We start from the raw sequence: 25,769 nt of genomic DNA, 5'->3' as shown, positions 1-25,769 counted from the left end.
TGGGTGTGATGGCATGAGCCTGTAATCCCATCTACTCAGGCGGCTGAGGCAGAGGAATCGCTTGAACCCGGGAGGCGAAGGTTACAATGAGCTGAGATCGCGCCACTGCACTCCAGCCTGGGCAGCAGAGCGAGACTTTGTTTCAAAAAAAAAAAAAAAGCTGTTGTAAAATGCACTAAGATGGTAAACACCTATGGTCTTTATTATCCTGGACTTGATCCAGAAGATTCTGATTCACTGGACTACAGTGGGCCCTGAACATCTGAATTTTTCTTAGGCCTCCCAGGCTATGCTGTTCAGGTTAGGAAGGGCTGCTTTATATTCTCTGCAGCTCCAAACCAAACCTTCCCCTATTATGTTTAGATGTTTGTAGACCAAGAGGGCATCAGAAACTGATGCAGAGAAAACCTGAAATTATCAAAACTATCCAACAGAGAGTCAAGGAGGGGCATGCTCTATTTCTCTGTACTTTTCTTTCTGTTTGAACTATTTTATAACTTACTATTTTTATATAAGCAAGTTTGCAGAAAATATTACCAACAAATGTGCTAACCCTAATGTGCTACTAAACAGAATTTTATTTCTGACAATTTTAATGTCACTTCAGATTCTCTTCACAAATAGCAGTCAATATGAGAAAAATTATTACTTTTATTATTATTATAATTTTTAGAGACAGACAAATTTATAATTTCTATCACCCCGGCTGGAGTGCAGTGGCATGATCTCAGTTCACTGCAATCTCCATCTCCAAGGTGCAAGCGATTCTCATGTCTCAGCCTCCCAAATAGCTGGGATCACAGGAGAGTGCCACCATGCATGACTAATTTTTGTATTTTTAGTAGAGACAGGGTTTCACCATGTTGGCTAGGCTGGTCTCGAACTCCTGGCTTCAAGTGATGCACCCGTCTCAGCCTCCCAAAGTGCTAGGATTACAGGTATGTGCCACTGCACATGGCCAGGAAAAAAATCATTTCTAATTAATCAGTGGTATAGGCCAGGTGCAGTAGTTCACGCCTGTAGTCCCAGCACTTTGGGAGGCTGACACAGGAGGACAGCTTGGGCCCAGGAGTTTGAGACCAATCTGGGCAACAAAGTGAGACCCTGTCTCTACAAAAAAATAAAAAAAGTAGCCAGGCGTGGTGGCATGAGCCAATAGTCCCAGCTACTTGGAGGGCTTAGGCTGGAAGATCACTTGAGCCCAGGAGGTTGAGGCTGCAGTGAGTCATAATCACGCCACTGCATTCCAGCCTGGGCGAAAGAGCCTAAACCCTGTCTCAAAAAATAAATTAATTAATTGAAATAAAATAAACAGTGCTATAGATGTGGCCAATAACAAATGAAAACTAGAGAAGAGATAACGCTGATTGTGATCCATTTAAGGTCACAAATTTCACCAGGGACTGTCTTTAATATTTGTGTATTTATCTATTTAATCAACCACTGCCAACAACATGCCAGATACTACTGCAGTGCTGTACTAACATTAAATATCATTTAATCTTCACAACCACCTATGAAGTAGGTAGTATTATCATCCCCATTTTACAGATCAGAAAACTGAGGCGCAGAATGGTTTAGTGACTTCCCCCCTTTTTTTGCTGGACGGAGTCTCGCTCTATCCTCAGGCTGGAGTGCAGCGGGGAGATCTCAGCTCACTGCAAGCTCTGCCTCCTGGGTTCATGCCATTCTCCTGCCTCAGCCCCCCAAACTGGGACTACAGGCGCTCGCCACCACGCCCACCTAATTTTTTTGTATTTTTAGTAGAGATAGGGTTTCACTGTGTTCGCCAGGATGGTCTCGATCTCCTGACCTCGTGATCCGCCGGCCTCAGCCTCCCAAAGTGTTGGGATTACAGGCGTGAGTCACCGCACCCGGTCTGTAACTTCCCCCATTTTACACAGCTAGTGAGTGGCACTAAGTTTGACAGACTTTGGTTCCAGAATCCATGCTCTGAATGACAACTTAGTCTCCAGGAACCTACAGAAAGTGCAAGGCTTAGTTCAAAACTGGTTTTCCCCACTCTATAATCCCTATGTGGCAAGCCTACATCTCTCACCTAGAAGGCATTCTTTGAGATCCTCTAACAGTTCATACTCCTCCCTTGTGCTGCCTGAGCACTCTCCTACATTATTATTAATATATTATCATTGAGATGGAGTTTTGCTCTTGCTGTCCAGGCTGGAGTCCAAAGGCGCAGTCTCAGCTCACTGCAACCTCTGCCTTCCGGGTTCAAGCGATTCTCCTGCCTCAGCCTTCTGAGTAGCTGGGATTACAGGCACCCGCCACCCTGCTCGGCTAATTTTATATTTTTAGTAGAGATGGGGTTTCTCCATGTTGATCAGGCTGGTCCCAAACTCCTGACCTCAGGTGATCCGCCCGCCTTAGCCTTCTAAAGTGCCGGGATTACAAGCGTGGGCCACCGCGTCTGGCCTACATCCCTATTTTTGAAGCCTTTTGCTCTCAGCTTAAACATTACTAAATTACAAACTCTAATGACACCGCGGTATTTCTCAGTGCACAACACCAAATTTTAATTATGTATCTCACGGATAAGTATTTCTTGTCAGTCTTTCCCAACTAAACCGTGCATTCCAGTACGTCAGGTAGCATGTCTGTCTTGTTCTTGGCGTATTCCCATTATTGAATCCCCACCAACTAGCCCAAATAAGACCCTGGCACAAAGTAAGCTCTCAATTTTTGTAGAATGAATGAGTGAATAAATGGAGGACACTCAAGCCTCATGTTTTCTCTTTCTCTGACACCTGTGCTCCCTACGACCCCACCCTCACCACCACACCCTTAATAGTGGAGACTCAGTGTGGTACTGGCTTTTCAAACACTATTATGTGGCCCTAGACAGGTCATTTCCTTCACTGAAATTCATCGCCTGAGTTTCAGGTGCACAACGGGGATCATACCTACAAGAGAGAGAACCTGCACCACTCATGCTCATAATCTACCAAGACAGTAGTTAAGTGCATCATGTTTGTCTTTCTAGCAGCGTTTAGCTCCGAGAACGCCAAGACCCCGTCTCCCTGGTTCAGGCGCTTGTTCCATGCCCGGCTCACAGCAGGAGCTCAGAAACGATTCGTTAAATAAATGAAGCCCTGTTCTGTGCATTTCACAGTTGGGAAGCGAGGGTCGTGCGAGGCGGGAGCTGCAACCTGCCAGCCTCCAAGCGCATTCTTCAGACGCAGGCCCGCCTCCCACCTAGGCCCGTGCTCCCGATGCCGGCCCCGAACTCCGCGCCTGGCAGTCACTTCTTGCACAGGGAAGCATCTTCGCAGGTGCTGCGCATGCCCTCGTCGTCCGCGTTGCAGCTCGAGGTGTAAGAGCAGGAGGTGAAGGAACACTCCCTCTGCCTAGTGGCCATGGGCGTGGAGGTCCCAGGGCGATATGTCCGCCAGGGACCTGGAATCGGGGTCGACGGGCGGCGGGGGACGGCGCTAGTCACAGGCAGAAGGCAGAAGAGAAGAGTAACACTCCACCTGGCTCAGGTGGCCCAGTTCAGTGACACCGCCCACGCCGGCTGCCCCAGCAACCTCTCCGCTTATTGGCTCCTCTTCCGAGTCTCTCATTGGGCATTTATCCCGCCCTCTCAGCCTACGAAGGTACTCATTGGCTAAGTCTTTTGGCCCCGCCCACCCACAAGTTTGCTGATGGAAAAAGGAAACTAAAATCAGTAGCAGAGTACCGCGATGCTTTCTGGGAAGTGTAGTCTTAGGTGCCTGGAGAGGCCACCAGGTTTCTTGTGACTCATCACGAAATTTTAAGGACAGAGAATCCAGCCAGAAGCAAACGTCAGTTGTTACGTTCAGTCTGGGCTCGTTGTCACGCAACAGTTTAACAAAACTTTGTTAAGTGCTGTCCATGCCAGGGACTGTGCTAAGAGCTTTGGAGACATGATCGCCTTTGAAATGTAGTGAAAGGAGTAGCGTGTGGAAAAGTAATACAATGGGAAACCACGTGGCAGTAAAAATCAATGAACTCGAACTCTCAGGTAGCATCAAGGGCTGAATTTCAGAAACGTGATGTTCAGTGAAAGAAGGAAGTCTAACAACACTTTTGTAAAGTTCAAACCAAGTAAAACTAATGTTGTTTAGAGAAACATACACATACGGTAAAATACTATACAGAAAAGCCAAGACCTGAGAAGAAAAAAAGTCAGGACATTGATGACCTCTAGGGAGTGGGGACGGTAGCACACGAGAGGGTAGGGAGAGGCAGGGAAGGAGCACATAGACACATTCTCAGTTTCTCAGGTGGGAGTGAGTTCACCTGTGTCTGTTTCATTATGATGCATATTCAAGATGCATATATTTTTTACTAGTTTTGTTATAAAATATTTTATAAATAAAAGAAGAACTATGCTTCTGTATTCCATTTGATTATCTGTCAGGTGTTGGACACAGGCAATGGATATACTTTAAGAATATCCATTCTTAAAGGCTGGGCATGGTGGCTCACGCCTGTAATCCCAGCACTTTGGGAGGCCGAGGTAGGTGGATCATGAGGTCAGGAGATCGAGACCATCCTGGCTAACACGGTGAAACCCCGTCTCTACTAAAAATACAAAAAATTAGCCGGGCGTGGTGGTGGGCACCTACTTGGGAGGCTGAGGCAGGAGAATGGCGTGAACCCGGGAGGTGGAGCTTGCAGTGAGCCGAGATCGCGCCACTGCACTCCAGTCTGGGAGACACAGCGAGACTCAGTCTCAAAAAAAAAAAAAAAAAAAAAAAAAAAGAACTTTGATTCACACCCATTTAAAAAAGCAAAATAGCTCTCTCTCTTCTGCCGCCATGTAAGATGTGCCTGCTTCCCCTTCCACCATAACTGTAAGTTTCCTGAGGCCCCCAGCCATGCAGAACTCAACATGGTTGCAACTGGGGGCCATTATCTTAAGTGAAACGACTCAGAAACACAAAGTAAAACATGCATGTTCTCGCTTCCCTGCTTACAAGCTGAGCAGACGCCAGCACCATGTTTCCTGTAAAGCCTGCAGAACCACAAGCCAATGAAACTAGCTTTCTATATAAATTAAACAACAACAACAAAAAGCAACATAACAGAAACCCAGAATACACACCTTGGGGTGAGATCGGATAGCAAATGCTTGCTTAGTATTCAGTGGAGGCACAAGAGTTCATTGATAGTCAAGGCAGAAATGACAGTGGGGAATGGCTGAGGTTAGGAAGTTTTGCCAGGGGTATTGGTAATGGGCTGAATACACCATTTTCTTGGAGTCATCCTCTGCCAAAAAAGTAATACAAACCACACGCAAGCATCATCTCCCAGCTTGGCAGTGTCTACATTCCATGGGTGTTAGTGGATAACGTCGAACAGTAAGTAGTACAAGGTGTTAATCCCATAGGTCTGGACGGTGAGACTGAAGGTGACTAGAAGAAGGTGGAGGCAGATGTATTGGCACACCTTTGTTGCTGGGTGAGCCTTTGATTCAAAACAGCTGGTAATTCAGGGAAATTTGGTTACTTGGACTCTAGACAAAGTGAATTTACTGGGTGTGGACCACAACACTAGTAGATTGACTAGCATTCCCTGGAGAAGGAGGATGGCTACCCACAGAGCAGGCTGCTGGTCTCCCTTTCCCCATAACCTCTGAGAAGATTCACACCACATGTGATCTGATGACAAAAAAACCCCTGTAGCTTGAGAGAATTTGGATAGGGGTGGGGAGACCCTTACAACACCTGGAATCCGGCCAGGCATGGTGACTTATGCCTGTAATCCCAGCACTTTGGGAGGCCGAGGTGGGTAGCTCACCTGAGGTGAAGAATTTGAGACCAGCCTGGCCAACATGATGAAACACCATCTCTACTAAAAATACAAAACTTAGCCAGGCATGGTGGGGGGCACCTGCAATCCCAGGTACTCAGGAGGCTGAGGCAGGAGAATCACTTGAACCCAGGAGGCGGAGGTTGCACTGAGCCGAGACCATGCCATTAGACTCTAGCCTGGATGACAAGAGTGAAACTCCATTTCAAAAAAAAAAAAGAAGAAGAAGAAGAAACCACCTGGACACCTGGAATCCCACTAAATTGAAATATGGGACATATTTTGCTATCGTATGGTTTTGGCTCTGTCTATTTCAAGGACCTCTCAGTCAGTTTTCCTTGACCTCCAAAGGGATGCTTTGCTACCATCTTTACTTTGCTACCATTCCCACAGGGTATCTAAACACCTCTGCCATCACACACAATCTCTGCAGGCAGGATCTTGATGGCATCCACCTTTCTCCAAGAGTACAGGTATAACATTATATTTATGGCATCCTCCTTTGAGGAAATTTTTTGTTTTGTTTTGTTTTTTGAGACAGAGTCTCGCTCTTGTTGCCCAGGCTGGAGTGCAATGGCACGATCTCGGCTCACTGCAGCCTCCGCCTCCCGGGTCTCAGCCTCCCAAGTAGCTGTGATTACAGGCACCTGCCACCACGCCTGGCTAATTTTTGTATTTTTAGCAGGACAGGGTTTCGCCATGTTGGCCAGGCTGGTCTCAAACTCCTGACCTCAGGTGATCTGCCCACCTCAGCTTCCCAAAATGCTGGGATTACAGGTGTGAACCACTGCACCCAGCCAAAAGTCCATATTCTTCGTGGATGTCATTGCCACCATTATACAATAGTGCAATGTTGCTCAGTACGATGTTGCTGTTTTCCATCCCTTAACCAGCATGTTTCTTACAAAGAATGAAACCCAGAGGTCAGCACAAGTGGCTACACTTCAAGCAGTAAGCACTGAATGGCTATCTTAGTCCATTTTGGCTGCTATAACAAAATACCGTAAACTAAGTTTATACTTATAAATGAAAGAATGGCTGGGCACAGTGGCTAATACCTTTAATCCCAGCACTTTGGGAGACTAAGGTGGGAAGATCACTTTAGCTCAGGAATTCAAGACCAGTCTGGGCAATGTGGCGAAACCCCATCTCTACAAAAAAAAATTAAAAAACTAACTGGGTATGGTGGAGTGTGCCTGTAGTCCCAACCTTGGGACTAGGCTGAGATGGGGAGGATCACTTGAGTCCAGGAGTTCAAGACTACAGTGAGCTATGATTGTGCCACTGCACTCTAGCCTTGGTGACAGAGAGAGACCCTTTCTCAAAAAATAAACACATACGTACATAAAAATAAACCACAGAAATTTATGTATCATGGTTCTGCAGGCTGGCAAGTCCAAGGTCAAGGCAGACTCTGTGTCTGGTGAGGGCCTGCTTTCTGACTCATAGACGGTGCTGTCTTGCTGTTTCCTTACTTGGTCAAAGGAGCGAGGTGTCTCTCTCGGGTCTGTCTTATAAGAACGCTAATCACATTCATGATAACTCTGCCCTTGTGCCCTGATCACGTCACAAGAGCCCCACATCCTAATACCTTGGGAGTTAAAATGTCAACATTTGAGTTTCAGGGAGACAGAAACATTCAGACCACAGCAATGCCCTAGCCAACAAATGACTCCATCTCCATATTAATAACAAACCCTTGGGCCATTGTCTAAGAATTGTTCCCTTTGTGCTAATAAAGAACTTTGGGAATCTCTTGCCTCATAAATACTGAAAATATAAACCAAGGTAATAGGCAACTCATGTTTTTAAAATGGTCAGGTGTGGTGGCTTACACCTGTAATCTCAGCATTTTGTGAGGTCAAGGCGGGAGGATCACTTGAAGTCAGGAGTTCGAGACCAACCTGGCCAACATGGCAGTCTCTACTGAGAATACAAAAATTAGCTGGCTACCTGGGAGGCTGAGGCCTGAGAATCACTTGAACCCAGGAGGCGGAGGTTGCAGTGAGCTGAGATTGTATCACTGCACTCCAGCCTGGGCGACAGAGCAAGACTCTGTCTCAATTAACAACAACAACAACAAAAGATATCTCTACATCTACATATACTAAGGCCACAATACAAGTCCTCACTATGGCATTCTGTGTACTCTTGGAAGTCCTACACATTACTGGTAGTGATCAGGGTACTCATTTCACATTTCAGAATCCACAGTGCCCCACGGGCTCTTGGAGAAGGCATTAATAGAATCTTCCACTTCTCTGATATCCCCAAACAGCAGGCTCAAGAGGCATATGTGCTCCTGGAAGAACCTTTATTTAAGTGACAAAGTGGAAAATGCACATCATCCCTTCACACCTCCACCCCTGTTTCCCTATCACCACAGTCATTGATTACTCACACCCCAGTGGAGACCCACTATTCCTATACAAGTGCCACACAGGTCCCTCAATTACCTGTATTGGCCATCCTGGGGGACATCTGTAAAGCTCATGTTTTCGATGACTACCTCACTCTGTGGTCCTCTTTCTCCTGGTTAGGTGTTGAACCCAGGAGGTGGAGGCTGCAGTGAGCCGAGACTCTGCCCCACTGCACTCCAGCCTGGGTGACACAGCAAGACTCTGTCTCAAAATAAATAAATAAATAAATAAAACAAAATAAAAAATAAAACATTTCTGGTGCAAACTTTGTTAAAGGCATCACCCTGCTATGATTAGGCTTATGGGTTTAAAGTTATTTGGGTAATAGTCTGTTTGGGGTTTGCAAGAAGTAACATGTGGCTGGAAGGTGGCCTGCGAGTAGAAAGCAAGGCTCTCGAAGGCAAGGCCTCAAATACCCTGCTAAAGTTTGGACCGCAGGCTGTGGGAACTCCTGAAATAACTTAAAGTAGGGAAGCAACGTTATCAGATTTTCATGCTAGAAAGTCCACCCTCATGGTGGTGTGGAGAATGGATTCAAGGGAGGCCAAGAGTAGAACCAGCAAGATCACTAAGGAGTCAATGGCACCAGTCCATATAAGGACAGGAAGGAATGAACCACAGACATGGGGACAGGGAAAAGAGGAACAAAATGTGATATATTTGTTGGTTCATTGCATATGAAGGGGGTGTGAAAGAGAGAGAGAGACAGCACCTTGTTAGGCCGAGGAAGGCAGTTCATCTGAAGTCAGGAGTTCGCGACCAACCTGGCTAACATGGTGAAACCCCATCTCTACTAAAAATACAAAAAAATTAGCCGGCTGTGGTGGTGTATACCTGTAATCCAGCTACTCAGGAGGCTGAGGCATGAAAATTGCTTGAACCCGGGAGGTGGAGTCAAAATCGTGCCACTGCACTCCAGCCCAGGTGACAAAGTGAGACTCTGTCTCAAAAATAAAAGGGAGAGCGAAAGAGAGAAATCAGTCATGGTTCTGAGGCCTCTTCCTTGGGTGATAAGAAGGGTATAATGGAATATATTGAGTTTCTTTCACTTTTCTATTATTATTATTTGAACAGGGTCTCACTCAGTCACTCGGACTAGAGTACAGTGGCACAATCATGGCTTACTGCAGCCTCTACCTCCTGGGCTTAGGAAATCCTCCCACTTTAGCCTCTGGATACACACACACGAGCGTGCCTCGCTAAGACTACATGCATGTGCCAACACGTCTAGCTGATTTAAAAAAAAATGGTTTTTTGAGTTGGAGTCTTGCTCTGTCGCCCAGGCTGGATGGAGTGCAGTGACACAATCTTGGCTCACTGCAACCTCCGCCTCTTAGACTCAAGCTATTCTCCTACCTCAGCCTCCCAAGTATCTGAAATTACAGGCATGCACCACCATGCCCGGCTAATTTTTTGTATTTTTAGTAGGGACAGGGTTTCACCATGTTGGCCAGGCTTGTCTTGACCTCCTGACCTCAAGTGATCCACCCACCTCAGCTTCCCAAAGTGCTGGGATTAAAGGCATGATGCTTCTTTTATTTATATTTATTTATTTATTTATTTATTTATTTATTTATTTATTTGACAGAGCCTTGCTCTGTCACCCAGGCTGGAGTGCAGTGGTGCGATCTCGGCTCACTGCAATCTCTGCCTCCCGGGTTCATGCCATTCTCCTGCCTCAGCCTCCTGAGTAGCTGGGACTACAGGCACCCGCCACCATGCCCAGCTAAAGTTTTTGTATTTTTAGTAGAGACGGGGTTTCACCTTGTTAGCCAGGATGGCCTCGATCTCCCGACTTCGTGATGCGCCTGCCTCAGCCTCCCAAAGTGCTGGGATTACAGGCGTGAGCCACCGCACCCGGTGATGCTTCTTTTTAGACATGTTGACTTTGAGATGCTTATGGACATCCTGATAGACGAGCAGACAATTAGATAAATCAGTGTGGCATCAGGAGAATGAGGTGGTTAGACATAGACATTCAGATGTTATTGACATACCAGTGAAAGCAGAATCATGGGAGTGGATGAGCTGGCCCTGAGACTGCAGGGAGAATGAGAAGATCCTGTTAGTTAAAGATGGTACTTTGAAGTATATTTACAGTTAAGAGGTGTCAGAAGAAGAAGCCACAAAAGAGACTGAGAAAGAAGGGTCTGGTGTGAGGAAGGGAACCTGGGGAGAGTGGTATCACTAAAAATGAAGAAGACAGAAAGAATTTAAAGAATGAGGCCAGGCACGTTGGCTTACGCCTGTAATCCCAGCACTTTGGGAGGCCGAGGCGGGCGGATCACAAGGTCAGGAGATGGAGACCATCCAGGCCAACATGGTGAAACCCCCGTCTCTTTTGTATTTTGTAAAAATACAAAAAAATTAGCTGGGCATGGTGGCACACGCCTGTAATCTCAGCTACTTGGGAGGCTGAGGCAGCGGAATCGCTTGAACCCGGGATGCAGAAGTTGCAGTGAGCCAAGATCACGCCCCTGCACTCCAGCCTGGGTGACAGAGTGAGACTCCGTCTCAAAAAAAAAAAAAAAAAGAAATTTAAAGAATAAGTATGTGGAATATGTGGTTAACATTTATCAGACTTAAGTGAACTGAAGACAGAAATATATATGCATTGGATTTAGCCATGAGAAGATTCCTGGGGCATAAATGAGAAAAGATTTCGTAGAACTTTCAAAAAGAAGTCAATACAAAATGAGACAGTTATAAAGAGTAAAGAATTCTTTCAGATGATAGAGAGACAGGGAGATAAAGTGGTTGGTTGCTGGAGGAGCTGAAAGGAGAATGTGATGTATCAGGAGAAACAGCCATGCTCATGTGCTTAGGGACAGAGGCAGATGAAAGACAAAGCAGAATGGGAGATTAGTAGAATGAGGTCTTTGAAGAAGTCTGAATAGATAATGTCCAGGGGATTGTTAGCCTTCAACTACAAAGCTGGATCCCTTTCCTCTGAAACAAAAGGGAAGGAGTAGAGATGAATGAAGAAAGGATGGTGGGATACAGGAATGGGGGTCTTGACTGGTGGTCTCTAATGTCTTAATAAGGCATGATCATGCCTGAGCAAAGTGATAAAAATTTGGAGAGGTCCTTGAGGAAATAAACAGGGGAGTTGTCCATGAACATTTCCTAGGATTTGGGGCACAAACGACTTAAATGCTGACAAGTAGGAGCTAGTTAAATAAATTACAGTATATGCATAGGATGAACATTTGCTTTTAGAAAGAATAAGATGGCCTGGGTCGGGCATAGTGGCTCACGCCTGTAATCCCAGCATTTTGGGAGGCCGAGGCAGGCGGATCACGAGGTCAGGAGATCGAGACCATCCTGGCTAACACGGTGAAACCCCGTCTCTACTAAAAAAAAAAAAAAAAAAAAAAAATTAGCCGGCTGTGGTGGTGGGTGCTTGTAGTCCCAGCTACTCGGGAGGCTGAGGCAGGAGAATGGCATGAACCCAGGAGGCAGAGGTTGCAGTGAGCCGAGATCGCGCCACTGCACTCCAGCCTGGGCGACAGAGCAAGACTCCATCTTAAACAAAAAAAGAAAGAATAAGATGGCCTGGTGTGGTGGCTTATGCTTGTAATCCCAGCACTTTGGGAGGCTGAGGCAGGAGGAATAGCTGAACCTGGCAGTTTGAGGTTGCCATAGGTTATGACTGTGCCACTACATGCCAATCTGGATGACAGAGTGCGACCCTGTCTCTAAAAAAAAAAAGATAATGATGAAATCCCATTCACATTTGAAAATTTGAAAAGATGTCCAAGAAGTAGTGAGATATACATACACACATATATATATATTTCTCTTTTTTTCCCAGAAAGCAGCAGGCACAGTGGCTGATGCCTGTAATCCCAGCACTTTGGGGGGACGGAGGTGGGAGGATTGCTTGAGTTCAGAAGTATGAGACCAGCCTAGGCAGCACAGGGAGACCTCATCTCTTCAAAAAAAATTAAAAAATTAGCGGGGCGTGGTGGCACATGCCTGTGGTCCCATCTACTTGGGAGGTTGAGGTGGGAGGATCACTTGGGCCTGCAATATTGAGCCTGCGGTGAACCATGATTACGTCACTGCAAACTAGCCTGGGCGACACAGCGAGACTCTGTCTCAAAATAATGATGATGATGATAATAAAATAAGAATAAATAGAAAGCAAATCAGAGAGTAATACAATGACATATATACAAATATGCACTTTGTTTTTAAAGATTAAAAAAACGTAAACAATAAGGTGGTTTTCTAGGCAATGGAAAGGAGAGTGAGACGTAGCCAAAAAAGGGAAATTTAATTTTTAAAATGTTATGCAACTTGTACTTTTGTGCCCTTCATCTTTTTTCTTACGTGAGGAGTATACACCTGTGATGTTTCTAATATTTGATCCTTAACACAAATATATATATATTTCTTTCTTTCTTTCTTTTTGAAACAGGATCTTGCTTTGTCGCACAGGCTGGTGTGCAGTGGCATGATCACAGCCCACTGCAGCCTCAACCTCCTGGACTCAAGGGATCCTCTGCCTCAGCTTCTGGAGTATCTGGGACTACAGGCACACGTCACCACGCACAGCTAATTTTTTAAATTATTGTTTGTGGAGACGAGATCTCACTATGTTGCCCAGGCTGGTCTCAAACTCCTAGGGTCAAGGAATCCTTCTGCCTCAGCCTCCCAAAGTGCTGGGATTACAGGCATGAGCCACCATGCCTGGCTACAAATTAATATTTTAATTAGCCAACGTATACACAAATACCTGTTTCTTGCAAAAAAATAAAACCATTATAAACCCTACCTGAAGTATCCCTTGACCACAACCTCCAATGTCACCAATACCCACCTTCACAAGAAGTAATCACAGTTTTAAGTTGGGCGAATACCTTTACAGCCCTTCAAAGACACTTAAAATCATTAAGAATATTTTTATTAAATTTAAAGAGGCTGAGTGCAATGACTCACACCTGTAATCCCAGCACTTTGGGAGGCCAAGGCAGGCGGATCACTTGAAGCCAGGAGACCAGCCTGGCCAAAATGGTGAAACCTTATCTCTACTAAAAATACAAAAATTAGCTGGGCGTGGTGGTGGGCGCCTGTAATCCCAGCTACTCAGGAGGCTGAGATGAGAGAATGGCTTGACCCTGGGAGGTGGAGGTTGCAGTGAGCTGAGATGGCTCCACTGCACGCCAGCCTGGGTGATAGAGACAGGGTCCTGTCTCAAAAAAAAAAAAAAAAAAAAAAAAAAATTAAGGAAAGCAAACCTGAGAACAAATAAATAACTATTTCCTAAAGGCCACTTAATGATAAAGTAGATACACAGCATGGCTTGATCTTTCACAGTCTCTGAGAATCATCCATTGCTTTGACAGCCTTTCAGCCCAGCTCCTGCACTCTGGCCAGGTTAAGTCAGCGGAGGTGCAGATGTGGGCAAAGCCTCTGCAGCGGCATTTGACAGACCATGCCCTGACCCACATGGTCCCAGTCCAGCCAGGCTCATAAGAGACACAGCAGAGGAGCAGGGATTGGCATCTGCTCCTCTGGGTATGAAAGCTGGTGTGTTTCCTAAACTTTGTGTTATATATATATAGATATATATTTTTGTTTGTTTGTTTGTTTGTTTATTTGAGACAAAGTCTCATTTTGTTGCCCAGGCTGGAGTGCAGTGGTGCGATCTCTGCTCACTGCAACCTCTGCCTCCCAGGCTCAAGTGATTCTCCCACCTCAGCCTCCTGAGTAGCTGGGATTACAGACGCCTGCCACCACGCCTGCATAATTTTTTTCTTTTCTTTCTTTTTTTAAAGTAGAGATGGGGTTTCACCATGTTGGCCAGGCTGGTCTGGAACTCCTGACCTCAAGTGATCCACCCACCTGAGCCTCCCAAAGTGCTGGGATTACAGGTGTGAGCCAACGCACCTGGCCCATATTCAGTTTTTCATTTAATGATTTCACCTTCAAGCTCGCTTCCTGGCTTGCATTTTCCATTTGGTTTGCAGAAGAAACTAGATTTACCTCCAATACTGTTAACTTTTTTTTTTTATTTGAAACAGAGTCTCCCGCTATTGTCCAGGCTGGAGTATATTGTCGTCATCATAGCTCACTGCAGCCTTGAACTCCTGGGCTTAAGCAATTCTCCCTTCTCAGCTGCCAAAGTAGCTGGCGCTACAAATGCATGCTACCATTCCCAGCTAATTTTTAAAATTTTCTATAGAGACACAAGGTCTTCCTATGTTGCCTAGGCTGGTCTTGAACATCTGGGCTCAAGTGTGACCCGCCTGCATTGGCCTCCTAAAGTGCTGGTATTATAGGCGTGAGCCACCACATCTGGCATATTAATTTCTTGTAATGCCTGATATATATATATATATAGTATATATGTATATATTTGAGACGGAGTCTTCTCACTCTCTCGTCCAGGTTGGAGTGCAGTGGCGGGATCTCAGCTCACTGCAACCTCTGTACGCCCCCGGGTTCAAGCGGTTCTCCTGCCTCAGCCTCCCGAGTAGCTGGGATTACAGGTGCCTGTCACCGTGCCCTGCTAACTTTTGTATTTTTAGTAGAGACGGGGGTTTCACCATCTTGGCCAGGCTGGTCTTGAACTCCTGACCTTGTGATCCACCCTCCTCGGGTGGGTGCTGGGATTACAGGTGTGAGCCACTGCCCGTGGCCTGTTTTTTTCCCCCCCTCCCGGATGTTTCTACTATTTTTTTCATTGTCCTGTTTTAGTTTACCTGTATGCTTTTCTAAGATTGATATTCTCTGCTCCAGGTGTCTGACTGCCTGACTCAAAAGCTCATTTTTATTCATTTATTAGTGAGATTTTCGCTCTAAGAATGTAATTTACTACTTTTGGATTTGATGAAAAGGTTTTTTCCCCTAAAGTAACCTGCGTAAGACATTTTGTTTCTCCTTCAGCTGCTGAATTTCTGAATGCAATTATTTATGTTCTTCTCTTTCTAGCTCTGAGGTGGCAGCAATGGAATCAGACAGTCTCTGATTGTCTCCTTGGAGGGATCTAATGGTTGCATCTGTTTCCTGCAGTGATTTTCTTAGCTCTTCAATACGTTGGAGTAATTTAGAAGACTCACTCGATAGAGGAGACTCACTTGCGTAAAGAGACTCTGCGGCATGTGAAGAAAGTGCTTCTCTGGGGAGCTGGGGTAAAATATCCAGCTGTGGGAAGAGACTGTCCTTGCTGCGCGATGCTGTGCTGCGTGTGTGCTAACTCCTGCCCCGGGTTTTTGAGTTGAGTTTCATTCCCTTAGGTTTTTTGGATCAGGTCACCACGGTTCATCTGAAGTTTAAAATCATGATCACTGTCAGTTAAAAGCTTTGTTTGAAGGTGAGAAAGTTCTTCTTGGAGTTGGACTGCCCCATGCTGCACCCACTGTGGTCACCAGCTGCTCTTTCCATTTGCTTTTTTTTTTTTTTTTTTTTGAGATTGAGTTTCATTCTTGTCACCCAGGCTGGAGTGCAATGGTGCGATCTCAGGTCACTGCAACCTCTGCCTCCCAGGTTCAAGCGACTCTCTTGCCTCAGCCTCGCAAGTAGCTGGGATTACAGGCGCCCGCCACCACGCCTGGCTAATTTTTTTTTTTTTTTTTTTGTATTTTTAGTAGATATGGGGTTTTGCCATGTTGGCCAGGCTGGTCTCAAACTTCTGACCTCAGGTGATCCGCCCGCCTCAGCCTCCCAAAGTCCTGGGATTACAGGCATGAGCCACCGCAACCGGCCCACACTTCCATTTTCTTAACTGGCTGTTTTAATTTATTAGGTCCTTGTGGAAGCTCCTCAAATGGATTACCGTTAACACCTCCAATCTCATGACCAATGCTGGATGCTTGCAAAATTGTCACTGAAGTCTGACATTTCTGACTGAATGCATCTGTTTCAATGTCTTTTTCTAGAATAAGACATGATGACTTCTGAACAGTGTCTTTACATTTCTCCTAACCATTACTAGTGGACAGTTTTTTTATTTTCCCCTTGCAGCTTGTGGAGACCTGCTTCATTGTCAGCAATGATATCCACTGTCGGCAATGATAACCACTGTTTGGTGATCCTCCTTTTTGAGACAGCTACTTTCTTGAGCCGCCTTATTCCAAACAGTCTATATTTGTTCTCTGTCCAAAGCAGGTGCTTGCAGTTGCTGCTGAAGGTGAGCAACGCCATGGGTGTCAGAGGCCGAAGCTGTTCTAGTCTGAAGGCCCTGCAGCTCCATATCTTCCTGACCCACCTCATTGATGGACAGCTGATCCATCTGTTTAGTTAAAGTCACATTATTTTTACTTATACATTTATTCTCCAATTCTTTCCACCTCTGGTCCTTGATTCAGGATTAATCTCCAATTCTTGCTCTTTCATTCCTTTCACTAATCTTTCAGTTTCAGATTTAAATAAACTATGCATTTCACTTCTGTTTTCTATTTTGGGACATTCAACTTCTGTTGCTTGAAAAACAGCTCAGAGTCTTTGAATGTCTTGTCCTGTTTCACGCAGCTGGGTTTTGATTCCAGGCTAGTCTCAAATTCCTGAGCTCAAGTGATCTTCCCATCTTGACCTCCCAAAGTGTGGGATTACAGGTGTGAGCCACCGCACCTGGCCCCAGAAGATAATTTTTTATTTCTGTCTTTTACTCTATATTCAAATTCTTCAATTTTTTGGCAGACTCTACTTTTTCAATTTGAAGAGCTTGCATGAATAGTGTTTTCCTTCTCTTGAAGTTTAGAGAGATCAGGTACTCCAATTCCTGAGCCACCTTGCTGTGACAAATTTTCCAGTTCTTCAATCTTTTCTTCCTAATTGCTTAGATTTTCTTGATGCTTACTATTTATTTCCCTCAATGTCTGTTGATGAACATTCTGTAATACTGATAATTCAAGGTGATGGTCATCAGTATCCTGACTTCTTTTTTGTTTGAGCTCCTTGATGGTATTAATATTTGGTGTTTGTAGTTTGTAGATTTCATTTTCATCAAAACTAGTTGTTCCTTCTATTTTATAAGTCTGAGCAATACACTTCCAGTGGCCAACTGGAGACTCAAGTTTTAGAACTTCATTGGACAATCTGTTTATTTCTTGTTATGATGAAATTATGTCATAAAAACCCATGTAATTATCGTGGAACACTGAAGCATGATGGGTACCACATGGAATGGAGGGGATGCAGTGTGAATGGGAACCTCCAGCCTTCCCTGAATGTGCTGACTCCAGGGCTGGCTACCAGTCCTCCAACCGATCCAGCAGTGTTTGCTTTCCTGCTTTAGGAAGGCTCATTGCTACCTTTCTGTTGTAATTGATGTCGATAACGTTTCGTTTGCTGCTGTATCTGAAGCTCTGATGCTTCCTAGGTCTCTCCTAGGACACTACAAAGATCTTGAAGTCCCTCATTCTCTGATATTAAGAATTCCAAACTGGCATCAGTCTCCTTTATCCCATAGTTAGGGAACTCTTGCCTTTTCCTATGACATTCAGGAGCACATTTGAGATGTGGCTGATGAAAGAAGCCACATTGCTGCCCATCCACCCCAAGGAATGGGCTGAGCTGGAGCCAAGGCCACCAAACCAGGAAGACATGAGTGTGTTAGCACGTGTGTTAAGGAAAACACACATTGGCCTTCATTTTTTTTTTTTTTTTTTTTCAAGACAGCGTCTCACTCTGGTGCCCAGACTGGAGTGCAGTGGCGCCATCTCGGCTCACTGCAACCTCCACCTTTCGGGTAAAAGCGATTTTCCTGCTTCAGCCTCCCGAGGAGCTGGGATTACAGGCGCCCACCACTACACCCAGCTAAATTTGTATTTTTTGTAGAGACAGGGTTTCACCGTGTTGGCCAGGCTGCTCTCGAACTCCCGACCTCAAGTGATCTGCCGGCCTCGGCCTCCCAAAGTGCTGAGATTACAACGTTGAACCACTGCGCCCTGCCAGAAACAGATTTTCATACGTTGAAATAAACGAGAGGGTGGTCGGGCAACGTTGGGGTAGGGGAGGCCAGGCGGAGGAAGCCCAGTGGTCTCCTCGCCCGGAGCCTTCTAGCTCTTTGCCGGTGTCAGGTAGGGCACTGTTAGCCTCGGCTCCGCTCGACTCGGCTCTACTCGGCTCAGCTCGGGTTGGCCAGACTTAGAGGGCTGGCGGGCGGCGCCACTGGAAGTGACGTGGCGAGGGCGGGGCCGCCGGCTGGGGGAGCCGCAGCCGCCGCAGCCGCTTGGGCCGGGAAGCGATGTAGTAGCTGCCAGGCTGTCTCCCGCCCTGCCCGGCCCGAGCCCCGCGGGCCGCCGCCGCCACCGCCGCCATGAAGAAGCAGTTCAACCGCATGAAGCAGCTGGCGAACCAGACCGTGGGCAGGCGAGTGCGCCGGGTCGCACGGGGGTCGCGCCGGGGCTGGGGGCGGAGGGCGGAGGGCGGAGGGCGGGGGGCGGGACGGCTCCTCCTCGGTCCGGCGGCTCTGAGCTGGGCCGCAGCCCCGCCCGAGACCAGCGGGGCACGGGCCCGGGGGCTGCGCCGCGCTGAGGCCCGAGCGCCGCGCTCCGGGCGGCCCGCCTGTCTCCCAGCGCAGCCAGGCCCCCGAGACCTACTGGGGCGGGCCGCCGCCTCCTCCGCCACCCCGCGGGGTCCCCTGCCCATTGTCCCTGCCCCGGGAGCATCGCCGTCGGGGAGTAGACCCGGTCCTTCTCCTCCCTTCCCGGGGGCCGAGCCAGCCCGGATCGCTGCCCTGGGCTCAACAACGGTGACTTCTGTCCCTAACGCTTTGTCGAGCGCTGTGCTGTGGGGGGCGGCATTCCCAGGCTTTCCCGGTGCTCTCTCTGTTTGCAAGTCCTTCTCCTGTTAAGTGCATGGCGGCAAGAAATGGCTAGGGGGACGTGAAAGCCGGTGGGATTTGCTCAGTGAGTTCAGAACGCCCTTTGAGGGAATTCGGAGGTGGTGCTGTCTCAAAACCAGGGCTCCTAGGAACTGGACTGCTGCTGCCAGTTCTTGACATTTAGAAATTTGGAATTGGTAGAAAAGGATTATGGAGACACCTTGCGCCAATTTAAAAAGTCTCCTTTGCTACGGCTGAAGTGCTTAACAAGAAACGTTATTGATTATTAAATGGCAGAGTTGGTAGATCAGGTTGTCAGAACAAGAAATGATTTGTGGTTTTTGAGAGTTTCTGGAGGTGACTGTCATGTGCCGTGTTATCTGCGGCTAATATTTCAAGGTCTTTCAGGGCAGCTGACTGTACTGTACCGATTTAGTGTTTATTCAGCAAAGAGATATGAAAGTATGAATTTTTTACAGCTCTTTTGTTTTTCGTTTTTTAACAGTTAAGGGGAGTTTGGTTTGGCTGAAGCACGTGGGACACTTCTTTTTTCTGAGTGTATGAAAATACTTTTACTTCCTCTAGAGTTTTCTAAATTTGCTTTTTACTGTTTCATTTCCTCCATCTTTTTGCTTAGTTTCCTTGTTTAATTTTTTCGATTCCCTACGGTGTTATTGTGTTGAGAATTAACTCTTATTTTCAGGGTTGATCCCTGCCCGTAAAACCCAGACAAACCTACTTTTCTGTTATTTGCAGGAAAGTTAAAGAAATAATGCTGAGAGGAAGGTAAACACGTGTGGTAATGGCTGCTGATGTTTCAAGGAACAATTTATAAGCACATGATACTTTCTTTTGAGTTTCGTACCCTTGTTAGTGTTCTGAGCAAGGTGCATTGTGGAACTAGTATTTAGTAAGTGCCAAGATAACGTTTGTCAGATAGTCAGTGTGGCCTGTTTTTACATTGTTCGTGACAGGTAAGGGACTTTCACTCTTTTTATACAAAGTTCTGAGATTTAATTCTACCAAGCTATTTGGGGTCTCTTTGGCTCCTGGGTCATCTTAGAGGCTCTCCCTTCACACTTTTTTTTTTTTTTTTTGAAACAAGGTCCCCCGTTTGTCACTCAGGCTGGGATGTAGTGGTGCGATCTTGGCTCATTGCAGCCTTGACTTCCTTGGGCTCAAGCGAACCTCCCACCTCAGCCACCCATGTAGCTGGAACTACAGGTGGGCACCACCACAGCCGCTAATTTTTGTATTTTTTGTAGAGTGGGGTTTTGCCATGTTGCCTAGGGTGGTCTCCAACTCCTGGCCTCGACTGATCTGCCTGCCCCAGCTTCCCAAAGTTCTGGGACTACAAGCCTGAACCACCTTGCCTGGCCCCTTCACATTTTAAAATTCCGGCCATGCTTGCCTACCTTCAGTTTCCACAGGAGGTTTTGCTTTCCTATGCTAGCATCTACTTGAAACTCCTGGAAGCCTCTCCCACCACACCTTTTCTCCAGGTACCTCGTGCTCATTCTTCAGCCTTCTGGGAAAGGTCTCTCTGCCTCTGAAAGGCATTCTATGATGCTTCAGCATAGATTGGATACCTCTCCGGGACGTTCTGGTAATCCTTTGTAGCACTTGTTTTTCTGTGCTGTGACTGCCTTTGGTGTGTGTTCTCCATCAGATTAAACACTTTGAGAGTTCCTGCTGTGTCTCCTTTGATTCCCAGGGTCTGCTGTGGTTCCTATCCCATAGTCAGGGTGCAATAGACATTGTTCATTCCGGTATTTGAGTTCTTACTGGATCGCCCTGGTGGTGTGGGCCCAAGTATGGGAAAATGTGAAGTGGATAGAGTAGATGGTGATTAATGCTGGAGCTATAATTCTGGGCCTGACCTTTGACTGTCTTTAAAAATCTTTATTGCTAGATGCCAGTGGAAGCTGAAGCTATTACAGAACTATTAAGGGTGTGGCAATTATGCACCCCAAGTCAGAACATCTGTTTTTGCTGGGAAACCTGTCGCTTATTTGCTGTTGATTTCCTAGATATGTGTGTGTGTGTGTGTGTTTTCTACTTGAGTAATCAGAAAGGACTAAGGAAGATAAACGGAGGTAGGAGAGTGCCTGGAATTGTTACTGTATGGAAGGAGGTGGTTCGTTGGCCCCAGAATCAGGATTCTGGGTGTTTTTAGGTCAAGATGAAGGCTAGAAAGCAAAGGGGTTTTTTGTTTTTGCCACTGTGATCTAGGTGGAGAAGGACATTATATATGTGAATATCATGCCCATTGTGTTTTGGTTTATCAATTTGTGGAATTGTAGGTGGTGTCTTGCTGTGAGATATTCTCCTCAGAAGGGAGACCTTTGAGTAATTTCACTGTAAGGTTCCAGGGGAGGGACATGTGGAGAATTAGTAATGCCTGGAAGGAATGAGTTCTCATGATGCAATTTGTTTACAGTGGGTGGATAAGTCTATTTGAGAAGATGGCCTGAAACTCACAGGGGCAAGGCTTATGTGGTGGTCTCATGGTGTGAGTGTCCCAGAGAAGTAGGATGGTTCTTTCAGTCCACCTGCCTTTTGTTGATTCATGCATTCAGCAGACACTTGTTGAGCCTACACTGTGTGCTGTCATCCAAGGTATTAAAGAATCGAAGGTGAATAGGCATGGTTTCTGCCCTGAGGGAGCGCAGGAGATATGTGGAAGAGATAGGCAAGCAAAAAATAATTATATACATGAGATAAGTGCTTAAGAGGGATGGCTAATGCACAGAGCAAAACCCAGCAGTCATTGGGTTAAGGGAGGTAACAAAAGGTAACAAAAGCTTCCCAGAGGAGAATAGTTGAGCACCTTTCTCTGCCTGCCTTTTCACCCTTATTTCAAGTATCTCTTGTATTGATTAGGTCTCTTTTGGTTGTAAGAAAACCCAATTCATAGCAAAGACAGGAATTGATTGGCTCGTAAGTGGCTCAAAAGTAGTGTGGCTGCAGATTTGGCTTCTTCTGGGGGTTCCACTCTTTTTTTTTTGAGATGGAGTCTGGCTCTGTCACCTAGGCTGGAGTGTAGTGGTGTGGCTCACTGCAACATCCACCTCCCAGGTTCAAGCAGTTCTCCCGTCTCAGCCTCTGAAGTAGCTGGGACTACAGGCCTGTGCCACCATGACCAGCTGATTTTTGTATGTTCAGTAGAGACGGGGCCTTGCCACGTTGGCCAGGCTTGGCCTCCCAAAGTGCTGGGATTACAGGCATGAGCCACCGCGCCCGGCCTCGGTTCCACTCTTTAGGGAGTCTGGGAGACTCCCACATCTTCCAGGTCTCAGAGGGAAAGAATACTCATCTCCCAGTCACTGCGGCCCAAGTCCCAGGATTGGCTCTGAATGCTTCTGGGTCACATGCCTTTCCCCAGAAATGGACTGGAGTCAGCGCACCCAAACCATATGGACTGAGAGTGGATGGTAATGGGTGGTAATCAGGCAAGAGATAAAGGTCATGGTGTGTCTTTTGTAGTCCTGCTAAAAAGAGAGAGGTTTTGTTTCTTGAAAACCCTTAGATGCAGATAATCACAGATGGTGTTTTGGGGGAGATGATGTCTTGAGTAGAGGAAGAAGTACACTGAGATGAAGATCTTGAAGTTACAGAAGTGTCAAGGAGAAAAGGAATTTGAGAGACAACTAGGAGATCATAGTACGGAGGCTGTGATAGGGAGTGTCTCCTTGGGTATTTATTTCTTTGGTGACTGAAGTTTCCCCTGGAGGTCTGAATGCTTTCACAGATAGTTGTTTTTTGATAACCCAAGGTTATAAACCCAAATGCCTAGAGGGCAAGGCCAGTGAAATGAATCAGTGACTTGGGCCATGTGAGGGCCACAGGGGACCTGGAGGACTGTGTCCCACCAAAGGGGCTGCGTGGGAATGTAGGTCCAGTGTGGGCCACCTTTGGAGTTTTCCTGAAATCTGCATTTTAACTAGCTGGCATTTAATCCAAATGCAACTGCAAAGACACTATGTGCAGCTGAACAAAATTCTTCTGTGGATCACCCAACTGCTCGTCTAGAAGGACTCAGAAATTGACAGTCCCTCTTTTTCTTTTTTTCCCCTGTACCTTACCCTGATATTACATTTTCACTTCTTTGGATTTGTTGAAAAACAGCTCAGCCTTTACTGAAATCTCGAAAGGGTCTGATAGTAACAGTCATCAACATTGCTATGGTGGTTTAGTGTATAAAGTGCTGTGCTAAACAGCACTGGCTTGGATCTCGGTCTCCTGACAATGATCACTTCTCTCTTACAAAGATGGAAACCTGGCCGGGTGGGGTGGGGTGGCTCACACCTGTAATCCTGACACTTTGAGAACCCGAGATGGGAGGATCACTTGAGCCCAGGAATTTCAGACCAGCCTGAGCAACATGGTGAAACCCGGTCTCTACAAAAAATACAGAAAACTAGCCAGGAGTGGTGGTGTGTGCCTGTCTCAGCTACTTGGGAGGCTGAGGTGAGAGGATCAACTGAGCCTGGGAAGTCGAGGCTGCAGTGAGCTGAGATCACACCACTGCACTCCAGTCTGGGTGACAGAGCAAGACCCTGTCTCAGAAAAAAAAGAAAAAAAAAAAGAGGAGGAAACCTGACTTTCTAAGTTTGCACAGCTACTAAGTAATGTCTGAGGCATGGCTTCAGTCCAGGGCCTCTGACTCTGGATCCCAAGTGCTTTTGAGTACAGGAACTGGGCTGCCTCTTCCCCAGGGAAGGACTAGTGTTTATTAACATTTATTAAACATCTTCTGTGCTTATGAAGCTGCTGGGCTTGGTGCTTTGCATACATTTATTTTATTGCATTCTCATCGCAACCCTCTGAGGTGATGTTACTTTTTTCTGGTTTAATGATGAGGAAGCCAGAGATCAAAGAGGTCATCAAGCTCGCAAGAGACAGAGCCGTGGACCCAAACCCAGGTTTCTGATTCTGCAGCAGCTATAAATTCTGATCACAGAGATCTGTTGACCTCCAGGAGTCCTCCGCTCCTAGGAGGTATGTAGAATGGATCACTCTCTAGGTCGTTGGATCCACTACCAGCAATGTGAATTCTCACACTGAGTCAAAGTGTGTCTCTACCTGCTGATCCCAGAATAGTCCCCTGCTGCCGAATTGAATGAATCTCATCTCTCTTCCCTGAGTCAGCCCTTCCTGTATTTGATGATCACAAACCTTATCCTTATGTTGCCAGTAATAACATTCTGCATCCCTCACCCACTCCACTATGTCCTTTTCCTCCCGCTGATCTTCACTCTGCCTTTCCTTTTACTTTTTTTTTTCTTTTTTATGATGGAGTCTCACTCAGCCGCCCAGATTGGAGTGCAGTGGCGCCATCTCGACTCACTATAACCTCCACCTCGTGGGTTCAAGCGATTTTCCTGCCTCAGCCTCCGGAGTAGCTGGGATTACAGGCATGAGCCACCACGCCTGACTAATTTTTGTATTTTTAGTAGAGATGGGGTTTCGCCATGTTGGCCAGGCTGGTCTCAAATCCCTGACCTCAGGTGATCCACCCACCTCGGCCTCCCAAAGTGCTGGGATTACAGGCGTGAGCCGCTGCACCTGCCCACTCTGCCTTTTCTAGGGGAACTCTGAACAATGTTTCTGAGAAGGGACAGGTAATGTGTGCTTTGCTTCAATCTGAGTGGATTCCGTCAATCTCTGCATAGAGCATGGTGGAAAGAGGTCCTCTGTTGTTGCAGCAGCTTCTCAATCTCATCTTTCATGGCTTTGTTATGTAGTTTACATGCTAAGAAATCCAGAAGTATTTGTAGGTGAGTGAAAATCCATTCTTCACTGGGGGAAAAAAAATGAACCCTAAAACCATAAAAATGATGAACCAGTAGGAAATTTTCATCTATAAATTTGAACCATAAAAGGATGTATTCATTTAGCATCATCTTTTATATGTATAAGTGGCATGTTACTCTGTTACGGAATTGCCTTTGTAGCAGAGTGGACGAGGCAAAACCTTCCAAGTCTGACATTATGGTCTAGGGTGCTGCAGACAGTACATGTACCATGCATTTTTGTCAGCGCACAGGATGTTTCACCTTTATCGTTCTATTTCAGTTTCTCACATGTAGGTAGATGCTGTAGTAACTATTGGTGAAGTACAAATCTGTGTAAAAATGTTAAACTCTCATCTGTTTGCTGTGTTTGTTTGTTTGTTTGTTTGTTTTTGGAGACGGAATCTCACTCTGTCGCTTTGGAGACGGAGTCTCACTCTGTCGCCCAGGCTGGAGTGCAGTGGCGCGATCTCAGCTCACTGCAACCTCCGCCTCCCGGGTTCACACCATTCTCCTGCCTCAGCCTCCCGAGTAGCTGGGACCACAGGCGCTTGCCACCATGCCCGGCTAATTTTTTGTATTTTTAGTAGAGACGAGGTTTCACCGTGTTAGCCAGAATGGTCTGGATCTCCTGACCTCATGATCCGCCCACCTCGGCTTCCCGAAGTGTTGGGATTACAGACGTGAGCCCCCACGCCTGGCCTGTGTTTGTATTTTCTTAAAGGTAGGGATTAAAAGTGTAATAGGCCCACAGTCCCTTATCTGGAATCATTGGGCCAGATGAGTGTTAGAATTCAGAATTTTTCAGATTTTTCTAAAAGTAATAATGCACATATATTGTTGTCATATAATACTTCCAGTGGGGTCTGGGGCGAAACCCCATAATCAAACATTATTAGTAGTATGGAAAAATATATATACATATATTACCACTGAATGGATATGCATAAAGATTATACATAGTTTAATATCAGTTCAGGTCAA

At 46.2% G+C, this 25,769-nt stretch overlaps 1 protein-coding gene across 35 annotated transcripts in view; it reads left to right on the top strand.

Moving 5' to 3' along the window:
• The first annotated feature begins 18,376 nt into the window (after positions 1 to 18,376).
• Positions 18,377 to 25,769, top strand: part of ARHGAP17 (Rho GTPase activating protein 17) — a 118,416-nt gene continuing 111,023 nt past the window's right edge. For 24 of the 35 annotated variants that reach the window (XR_012429475.1, XR_012429471.1, XR_012429470.1 and 21 more), the window contains exon 1: positions 18,377 to 18,536. Coding sequence is in view for 8 of the 35 variants with exons in the window: in XM_045382201.3 (XP_045238136.2) it covers positions 18,484 to 18,536 (53 nt within the window). In the remaining 27 variants the exon portion in view is untranslated. Of the gene's footprint in view, positions 18,537 to 18,809; positions 19,076 to 25,769 lie in introns of those variants that run through there. The other 11 variants (XR_012429467.1, XM_074028222.1, XM_074028211.1 and 8 more) reach the window with 2 other exon arrangements.

Source organism: Macaca fascicularis, chromosome 20 (genome assembly GCF_037993035.2).
Source record: "Macaca fascicularis isolate 582-1 chromosome 20, T2T-MFA8v1.1".
NCBI lineage: Eukaryota > Metazoa > Chordata > Mammalia > Primates > Cercopithecidae > Macaca > Macaca fascicularis.
This window is presented reverse-complemented; position numbering and strand designations above follow the sequence as displayed.